The sequence below is a fragment of the Seriola dumerili genome, unplaced genomic scaffold (genome assembly GCF_002260705.1).
Source record: "Seriola dumerili isolate Sdu_G_001 unplaced genomic scaffold, Sdu_1.0 BDQW01000449.1, whole genome shotgun sequence".
In the NCBI taxonomy this organism is placed as follows: Eukaryota; Metazoa; Chordata; class Actinopteri; order Carangiformes; family Carangidae; genus Seriola; species Seriola dumerili.
In genome coordinates, this window is record NW_019174704.1 from 4,358,425 (window position 1) to 4,369,109 (window position 10,685).

General features: G+C 43.1%; 1 protein-coding gene across 1 annotated transcript; it reads right to left on the reverse strand.

Moving 5' to 3' along the window:
- Positions 1–760: 760 nt before the first annotated feature.
- On the reverse strand, positions 761–2,782 carry LOC111234268 (neurosecretory protein VGF-like). Its single transcript, XM_022762245.1, has one exon. It carries the CDS (start codon positions 2,780–2,782, stop codon positions 761–763), a length of 2,022 nt encoding a protein of 673 aa, XP_022617966.1.
- Positions 2,783–10,685: the final 7,903 nt, after the last annotated feature.

A 10,685-nucleotide genomic window follows, 5' to 3' on the forward strand; every position in this document is an offset into this window, starting at 1 on the left:
GACTTGAACTGCTGAAATTTCAATAAAAACAGGAAAAAATGGGAGTGTACTAAAACTTTTGACCAGTAGTCTACACACATCAAATACAACAAAAATATACTTATTATTTGACAATAGCAGTGTTCTTTTTTTTTTTTTATAGTTCTGTAGATAAGAAGTCATTGAACTACTTTAGTTTTGTAATATGGCATACAGAATATAAAACAAAAATACAAAGTGATGTTGTAAACATGGTTCTCTTACAATGGGCACATCTGCTTGTGAATGTGTCAAAAATGTGATCATACTGTATGTAGGCGTGTTGATGTGTGTGTGTGTGTGTGCGTGTGTGTGTGTGTGCGTGCGTGTGTGTGTGTGTGTCGGGGGGGGGGGGTGTGGGTGTGCCTGTGTGTGTGTCCTCTAATAATCTCTGAATAATGCAAGAGCATCAGAGATTGACCTGAATGGAGGCAGACATACACCATGGTATGTTCTGTTTCAAAAATGTAAACTGAGCAAGAGGCTGAACATGGTTACAGGGAGTTTAAACTGGGACCCCTCCATCCTCTCCCTGACCGAGAAAATCAACAAAAATACAGTGATTAAAACAAGATAAATCTAACTTTTTTTCTTCTTGTCCCCTAAATTTCCATCAGGCTCCAAACACATATCTCCTCTGAGTCTTTTTTTTTCACCTCTCTTTTAGCTTTTCTCCAGCTACTGTATATCTATCCCACCTCTGTCAGTCCCTCTGATCTATAAAATGTCCCAAAAAGGTCTCTCAATACATTCTGCGCTTCATGTAGATCCTCTCAATAAAGTTCTCCAGTTCCTCCTCACTGTCCAGCTGAGGTACCAGCCCATCTTCCTCATAGTCATCTCCCGGTGTGATTTGCGGATAGTAGTATGGGGGTCGCCTGCCTCTCCTGGGTGTGGTAATTGGTTTGGGGGGAGGTAGGGGTTGGTAGGTCCGTGGGTGAGGAAGGATATAGTTAGAGATATAAGGGGTGAGAGGCAGTCGGGGTGCTGGTTGCTGCCTCCAGCCCTGTCCACGGTTCTTACCCCCAGCCCTATGCCTGCGCCTTGGGGCCTGGAGGTCAAGTTCCTGGGGGCCGAACGGCTGGTCTCTGGAGGGGGGGGGCTTGCCATAATATTGTGGTTTGGGATATGGGAAATATACAGGGTAGTATGCTCGATATGGCTTCTGGTAGTATGGATAGGAAGGGAAGGCTAAAAACTGTTTCTGGGGTTTATACCAGTAGTCAAGCTGCTTCTGAGGCTTATACCAATATTCCTGCTTATATGACTTGACTTTGTCCTTGTGCCATTTCTTGTTGGATTTGTTGTACCTATAAGGGGCTTTCTTGGGGTTTTTTGAGGCTGTGTAGTGGTAGATAGGCGGAGCAGCCAGAGGAGGAGGTACCAGAGGCCTGAAGCGTGGGGCAACAGGGTTGCTGTTGATTGGCTGCTGTTGAAGCTCTTTCCTTTTCTTCTTCTTCTCCTCCACATCACTAATAATCTCAATCACATCATCCGCAGGCAGGTGCAGCTTGCTGCTGATCTCGATGAGCCTGTCGATCATTTGCTGGTCCAGGTCGTCTTCATCGGGGAGGACCTCCTCGGAGCGCTTGTCCTCGGCGGTGTTGCCAGCGGCTCCCATGCTGCTTTTCTGCCGGGGCTTCATGTAGGACTGCTGCTTCCTCCCCATGTACTGCAGCAGCATGTCAGAGGCGATGTCAGCCAACCTCTGCTCCTCCTCTCTGGCACGCTCCGCCTCCTCCTGCTGCCGGAGCACCTCCTGTTTCTCTGCACGCGCTCTCGCCTCCTCTTCCATGTGGGAGAGGCTCTCCTCTTCTTCCTCAACCTCCTCCTCCAGCTCCTCTCCTTCATCCTCAAAGTCATCCATAAAGTTGCCCCCCTTGATGGGTCTGTTGCGGGACTGGTTCTCCTGCCAGTGCTGTTTCTTTCCTGCTCGTGCTAGCTGAGTGTTATATGCCTTGTAGCCCTTCAGTGGAGGCAGGATCTCATTATCTTGGAGACCCAAGTCAATGTTTTGGAAGTAGCCTCTTATTTTGCGCTGCAGAGAGAGATCATCTCCCTGCGAGGTGGAACTTAGTGTGGCGATATCTAAGAAACTTTCTAAATCCTTCCCCTTCTCCTGTCCCTCTATCTCTTCTTTCCTTCCCTCCTCACTTACACGCTCAGGTCCCACAGACCACCCTGGATTCTCCTCTGACCTTGTGTTTTTATCCTCCTCCTCTCTTTCCTTTAAATCTTCAGCCTGAGCAGCTGTCAAATGGCCCACAATTAGCTGTTCAATAGCCTTATCAGCCCTTTGCCCCTCCTTCTCCTGCTCTTCCCCCCTGTCTGGCTCTGTCTGCCCCCTTCTCCTTATCTCACCACCCTCCAACCTTTCAACGGAGGGCAGCTCCCGACTCTGATCCTCTTCCCAGTCTCTGTTTCTGCTCCCCTGGATTCCACTCTCCCCCGGGTGGTCCAGGGCCTCCAAAAGCACAGCGAGCACCTGCGCAGGGTCCGTCGTTTTATCTGATTGGTTATCTTGACCTGGGCCCCGGCCCCGGTCTAGGGACACGTTGTCAGGGTTGGAGAGACTCTGGGGTGGGAGCGAGAGAAAGGGGGCGAGGCTGTCTTCTCTATGGTCTGTCCGGGTGTGCCCCTCCACCCCTCCCTCCCCTCCCTCACCCCACACAGGGGCGGTGCCAGCCAGCTGTGGAGTGACAATGAGCAGGACCAATAGGATGAGGTGGGCTGTGGAAGGGGCGTGATGACAGGTCATGACCATGCAGAACTGGCAGGAGGGAGGTTAAGCACCTGAAGAAGAGGGGAAGAAGGCAGAGGGAGAGGGACAAAAGACATGAGAAATGATTCATCATTTGTTGTAGTTTTTCCTCTGGAGCAATGATCATGTGGAATTTCAGTGGCAATATGAGCAAATCTGGATTATTGAATTGAACAGCTTGATTTGTAAAAAAAAAAAATGAATTTTTTTTAAAAGTCTAAAAAATAGAAATGATGACTGATACAAAAAGACTTCACTGACTTTAAAAAAAAAAAAAAAAAATATATATATTTATATCACCTATATTGATACTATTATATGTTATATAATTTAGATAAACAGACTTAAATTTCCAAACAATCAATTTCACCTTGAAGCCACCACACAAAAGCAGTTAGCACTGTGAGCAGTTGAAATGAACACACGTTGGAGGACAAAGCACGCACCCAAATGCAGTCTAATGAGCCATGGCAAATGCAACAAAGAAAGTGGCACGCTTCTCTTTCTCTTCTGACAGAACAGATTTTTTTTTATTCCGAGTGCCTTGAACGGAAAATCAAATTCTAGTTTATAATATTTCTTATAAGGTCCATCTTGGTCCATTGCTGGGAAACCTGAGTGCATCTGGAAACACAGAGATGAATGATCTGACCGTATTTACCATCTTTAGATGTTTGCCGCGTAAACCGTCCGTGTCTTTCAAGAGGAATATAATCATTCGCATACAGATATTACACCCAAACCCAAACACGAGTCGGTTTTTTTTTTTTTTTTTTTGTCTGCAGTCGTGCGTTAACCTGGTCATTATCTTTCCAACGCGCGGACGAATCGATTGAGAATAATGCACACTGATGTTTTGGGGGTTTTTTTTGTCTTGTCGTGAGATTTAACGGAGCAAACTGTTAAACTGTTAAGAAATGCACGTTAAGAATTGAATTTCCAGTCAAAATTTCTGGTGTATTAAAGAAATAAAGTCTCACCTCGCCCTCCAAGTCAACCCAACCAAAACGCGCGCACCTGCCATTTTAAGCGTCTCTTTCTTACAAGGATAATACGGAAAATAAAAACTGATCCGCGGTTCGTGTCTGAATTAGCTGTGATTTTTGGTATTCCATGCATCAAAGCGATGTGACCAGGGTACTGGTCTCGAGGCGGCACGCACGGGGAAGTCATGCGTAAAGCTGGTGGCTACGGTTGAGCTATTTAACCCTGCGGTCCCTGAGTGGTCCATCCAAATTGTAGATGAGCTGGATGATAAATTTTAGAGGATAAAGTCTTTTTGCACAAGGGACGGGAGGGGGGAGCGGGGGGTCAGTGAGTAAGAAACGCGGCTTTGTCCTTGCGTGCTGTGAGCATGTCTCTCCTCGGTGGCAGTGGTGGAATGCAGACAAGCGCAAATTTGGGCAGCACAGCACCGCGTGCAGCACACAATTTTAACTATTTCCATTTTTATAAACTGGATCAGCAAGGTGGGAAACGAAAGAATCCCCCCTTAATAAGGTACTGCCCCGCAGTATATGGTTAAGACTCTAATTTAATTAGAAATTAATAACTGAAAATCGAAAATCAAACCTTGCTGTGGCTTTAAAATCCTAAGATTTTTTTTTTTGATACATTCACGTCTGAAAAATCTTAACCGAAATTTTACAGGAGCTTCTGAGCAGCAGCTGCACTCAGAAATATCTATTAAATATAATTGTCCACGCATTGTAGTGTATTAATTCTTCACTCCCCCCCCAAATAAATAGAAAATAAGATCTTTTGTTATCACACGTATTAAGTACTATTATTATACATATTAATACATTAATTTAAAAAAAAAACTTTTGCTCATAATTGTGTTCATTTTTCAATTTAATTAAAAAAAAGTATAAGAAATGACCGATTACCTGAAGTAACACAATGTATTCCGTTTTACTTAATTTAAAAAGGTGAAACAGAAACAGTTCGAGTTCACATCTACTTTACAGTTATCACAACCAACAGTCGCAGCACACAGATCAATTCTACTGATAAAGTTGAGATTTTAAAGGAAATTCTTCCACACTCCACAAGCCTAAAACAAGCCTCACTCCTCCTTTGTGCAAAAAAAAAATCATAATTTAATAAAAACTAAATAAATAACACTTAGAAAACGTCCTAATCTCTCTGATTAGTATGGCTGGTGAATGATAGAGATTTCGTTCCACTTACCTGGAGTCCCACTCGGGGGGTGGGGAAGTGGTGAAACTCACAACGCGGGTAAAGCCAAGATTATTTCATGAATAGTGGATCACCTGAGAGAATTTCTTGTCTTTTTTTTCCCCCTCGCTCTCTCTCTCTTCAGCCTGTGACCAACATCAAGAAAAAAAAAACAAACCGGCGGTTCTTTATTTAGTTGTGTGGTGTGTTTGTATGGCAGCAGCAACGGTGCTAATGTACAATTGAGTGAATGTTTTCAGCACCACGATCAGCGCAACTTTATTGTATATACCCTCAGTGGACCACGTGACGGCCCCCCCACCACCACCACCACCATCCCCTCCTCCCCCCACCAACACCACCCCCCAGCTGCAGGCAGTGCTGACGTCACTTCCATTGATAAGAATGTTGGTGTGGAGATGGCACTGTGAGTCTAGGCTGGCCCCAGCTGATGAATGAACGGAAATGGCATGAATGAAATAGTACTTTTCCTCAATGAAAAGAGAAAATTGTAGAGATAGAGCTGGTGCGCAGCCATTTTCCTTCTCACATATTAAAGGTTAGTGTGTTGCTTCTTCCTCCCTTGTTCCTTCCTTCCTCTGCTCCGAGCTTGTTTCAGATTCAGGAGCAGGAAAAATATAGAGTGACCTCCTTCACAAACTATCAATTAGGGTCATTTGGTGACGTGCTCCCAAGAATCAATGACTTGCATCTGCAGCTTCAGACAGAGAAGTTGTGCGTGCTCCAGAGCCCGATTTCTCTTGCAAGCCCGGTTGTTGTCTGAGGTGGCCCTGATCCTCTGTGGCTTCATGGCTCACGGGCCACGAGAGCAGCCGTGCTTTGCTGCTCAATTTCTGCTCAATTTCCAGGGAGTGCACAATTTTCCACCCGCTGTCTCACATCATTTCTTGCTGCTCTCCATCTGTCAACAGCACATTGTGTTCTTAACATGGCCCCTCATCACCATTCATTTTTCACATCACAGACACAACACAAGGCTCTATGATAAAGCTGTAAAACACATGCTTAAGTAACGCATGATGACTTAATGCATGCATTAATGAACATGAGTCCCTGAAATCGTCAAAGTCGGTATGAGTTCATGTGATTAGTTAATGCTTAATGGATGATTAATTAATGAGTATTAACTCACAGTTTCTTTATACATTAATTCATATGGCACCACGTTTGCTGGAATACAGTTTCACAGGGAGGAGGGCATTTCAGACCCATTCATTTGACAGAGAACCCTATCTATTCCATGTTTTTTTTTTTTTTTTAAATGAGTCTGTTATGGTAGCTTAACATAATTGTCTTTAGGGGTTGGGTTTTTAAAATGATATTTTTTGTTGTTGAAGTGGAGTGTAGCACAGAAGCAAATCAAATACATTGAGCAAGCACCAGTTGATATATTAAGGGAGAATGGACAGACATGTTTACGGTGCACGTCAACAGTTTACAACATGGTGAAGTGAGAAAGAAAAACTGGATATTAAATTAACGTTGTGTCAGGAATCTGATTGGGACTTGTTGACATTACAAGAGGTGTTGACTGTTGGGTCGTGCAGCAACATGTAGAGGTTTACATGTTGCTGTGAGGGTGTGATGCTTCTATGATAATTGGTAATGTCGCACAATCAAACGCATGGGTCTGAAATGCACTTTTCTAATATGTATGCACTGCTTAAAGTAAATGTGGCTTAACATTCATTGATTGATGTTTAAAACGTTAGCTAATCACATAAACTTATGAGAGTGACCAACAGGAATTCATGATATCATAAAGTGTTACCCCACATGTGCACCCATACTACATATTACACTGTACTGCTAGCAAAAAAAAGCTTTGCTTAATGATTAGTTTCATGCTTACTGGCTCTAATTCTGATCATTATCAATATCAACTCAAGGAGAAAAATTCAGTAGCTTTGCAGTGTGGAATTGAAATAAGTCTGCCAGAAGGTTTTAACCCTCGCTAGTCCTGCCTGAAACATGAGGATAAGAATCAAAGGTTTTTCTGTAGTAAACAACTCTGGGTTGCAGAGGGATGCTTTGATTACACGACCCACTCATGTGCATTCATCAGCGTTCTTTTTCTCAACTTACTTTCCCCTCTATCTATTATAAAATAAAAAACAACTTCCACTGCCAGACAGTCGTTCCCAAGGTCTGCTGTAATGGAGCATTTTGTACATTATGGTTCAAGGGCAAATATATATATATACGTATATATAGGTGCAAGTTATGTCTGGCAATCCGCTTTCGTGTTGCGCTGAAGTTAAAGGAAGACACTGTGCTGTCATTACTGGCATTCATGTGCTGGATAACGTGGAAACAAGTTGATTCACAATGTTAAAGCCCAAGCTCATTTCCATACACTTCATTTGTCAGTGCCGGGCCTCCGCTCTGGCCTTGAGTGCCACTAAATTCAGCTGTCACTGCTCATACGGGTTAGTTTCTCACTGCATCAAGGCTTTTATTTCCAGGTGTGTGTGTGTGTGTGTGTGTGTGTGTGTGTGTGTGTGTGTGTGTGTGTGTGTGTGTGTGTGTGTGTGTGTGTGTGTGTGTGCACGTGTGTGTGCGTGCGCATAGGTTTATAGATGTGTTTTCTTTGTTAGTGCCCGTGTGTGTTGTAACATGTGTGAATAATTGCTCTGTACGTTCACTTAACCACAGACAGGGATTCTATATTATCAGTGATGTTCTGAGGTTAATTGGATATTAGCTGCAGACGTCAGAGTCACATGAGGCCAACTTTATGAAGTGATTATTGTGTGGCCGATTGAAAATGTCACGCTCTACTAATGTGAATGTTAGATTCTTGATATTTCTTCCCTGATCAGAGAAACATAATGAGCGGACGAGCAGAAATATCATCTAAAGTCTTTGATGTCTCATTTTAAATGGAGTTTTAAGCTTATCAAAGACATGAAAATAAACATGCAAAGACTCCTAGTTCCCCTGCAGCAATGATACAGTCCTGTGCTTCTGAGAAGTGGAAGACTCCAGCTAAAGAACATGCTCACTCTCTAACTAAAATGGCGCTTTGTGTCAGTGTTGAGGCACGGTTTGTCTTGGTCTCTGCGTGCAAATATGTGTTTTGTATTAGCAGACGGGATATGCACACATCAAATGAAGTTGTAATTTGTTACGATGGCTAGAGGCATCACATAACCTCTGTTTGATTAGATTTTGTGCAAGGGACTGTCTGCTGCAGAATGCAGAGTGTTTGCAAGGCAGTCATGTTATTGTGTGCGTGTGCATGTGCGCCCTGGAACAGTTGTGTGTGGCTGTGTGTGTGTGTGTGTGTGTGTGTGTGTGTGTGTGTGTGTGTGTGTGTGTGTGTGTGTGTGTGTGTGTGTGTGTGTGTGTGTGTGTGTGTGTGTGTGTGTATATGTGTATCCATGTTGAAATGCTTGATGGCAGCAGCAGGCTCGGAGAGGTAAGCATGGAGCCGGAGGGCAGATGCTGATATAACGGTCTGGCATTATCATCTGCCACTCAGCATTAGTTGGCCCCTTACCCTCACTCCATGTCCGCACCCCCGCACTGACTCACACTCTGCCGCCTGCTTGGCCACTCACATAGATTAACACTGCTTGCATTTAATGGAATACGCACACTGGAGAAGACACACACACGCACACACACACACCTCACTGTAATAGTTCAATTTCTCTCTCGGTTATATGCTCTGTCTCTCTCTCTCTCTCTCTCTCTTTCTCTCTTTTGTTTCTGCTCTCTCTCTCTCTCTCTCTCTCTCTCTCTCTCTCTCTCTCTCTCTCTCACACACACATACACGCACGCACACACACAGACAAACACACTTCCCCTCTCTTACTGTAATGTACATTACAGACAAATGAACCTCTGGAGGAGGCTGGGGCATGCTGCTGCTGTTGGTTCCCTGTACAAACTGCTAAGACAAGAGGCAGTGACTGTATGTGGATGGCCTTTTGTTCCATTTAATTAACTTTCTCTTACTGTTGGTATTGGACTGAGGAGGGCTGCAGGTTTGTCAGGCGGAGCTGAAAAATCGACATCCTTCAAACAAGGGGAGATAGTGAATGATGAATTCCCTGGTTTTTGCTGACATTTTGGCCACAATTATGGTAATGCAGGCTGGGGGATCTTTCAGCAAGTGTGCTAATGCAGCTCCCTCGCACAGCAAAGGGTTTCTACCTAGAAGTGATAAAATAGAGCTCATGATTAACAGAAGCTTTTCCGCCCACGCCACTTTGTCAAGGGAGGGAAGGACAAGTAATTGCACCGTAAGGTTCCTACAACACAATGCATAGCTGGGACTTGATGATGTGTGCAGGACCCTGGCACCCACACTATAATCTACAGTTTCATCTGTTTTGTTTTTTTGTTTTTTTTCTCATGTACACGCTTTTCAAAAGTTTGCCGCAAGCTACATTAACCTACACAAATTTCCGATATGCATGTTGTGTGTTTGTGTCAGAGGAGACAAGCAAATTTGTTTTATGGAGTAAAACTCAAAGATCATTACGATTACACCAATTATTAGGATGTTTTACATCCAGTCATCAAGCCTATTTGTCAGTTTTCAGATACAGAAACAATACTTTGGAAAGTATTACTGTGTTCCAATGCACACTGGCCCAAATGTAAACAGAATGCAGAATATTTTCGGGATGTTGCACATCAACTCTATACTGTGATATTAAAATAGAGCAAAAACCAGGCAGAAAACTATAAATGGATAAATTAAGTAAACTTGTCAGTTTTTGGCCGAACTATGCAAACATTTCTCTGTGAAGTGTATGTTCATGTAAGAAGGTGCAACACAGAGTTAGACGACAACATCTGTTCTCCTTGGTGAGACTACTTTGCTGGTGTTATGTTGCGCTGTGATTGTCTGTTTTTATAGTTAAGCAGCTGTGTTTACATCTGGAAAGTGAGGTGTTAGAACAGGATGACAGCAATGAGAATTTTTATAATTAGTATCTCATTAGTAGCCCTCAAAGGCCTACAGGTCTCTTTCTCACTGACAGATGATAATACTGCAACTTAAGATGACTTTTTACATGGAAAATGAGCATTAAATCGCACCTGTGTCTGGTCCACTCACTGACACACTGCAGGTGTAATGTCACCATATTAAAATGAAGGATATAACACGTCTTTTTTAAAGTGTTTTGCCATTAATAACATTGATGTTGACATACTCGTCTTCAATATGGTAATTAATCAAGGTGGCATTAAAACATGCCAGAATATTAAAGTGGGAAAACAGAATATGTGATGTGGGCAGGGACTGTAACAACTACAAGGAGCTTTGACACCAACAATATGTCAGTGTCTTGATTATGTATGTATCAACTATGCAACATTACTTATTACTTACATTACCTTCCCTTAAAGGACACAGCAGCCAGTATAACATATGTTTGCTCTCCTTGTAAAGCGCCATTTGTAATATATTTCTGTGTTCTAATGCATGCTGAAAAAGATACAGTTTGACACTTAACACCGGACCAAATGTAAACAGAATGCACAATATTTTCTGGATGTTGCACATACACTCGATACTGTGATATTAAAATAGAGCAGAAACTATAAATGAATAAAATCCCAAGATGTTTGTGGCTTACAGGAAAAAATGACAGATTAAAGTGCTTGCCATTTTTGTGCTGCCTCCATCCTCTGAGCCCCTTGAAATTCTTTACCAGCACTGCAAATAAAAATGTCTTTCTGTTCA

Excerpts from the sequence above, each read along its gene's own strand:
- LOC111234268 (XM_022762245.1), bottom strand. The coding sequence starts at position 2,782 with ATGGTCATGACCTGTCATCACGCCCCTTCCACAGCCCACCTCATCCTA.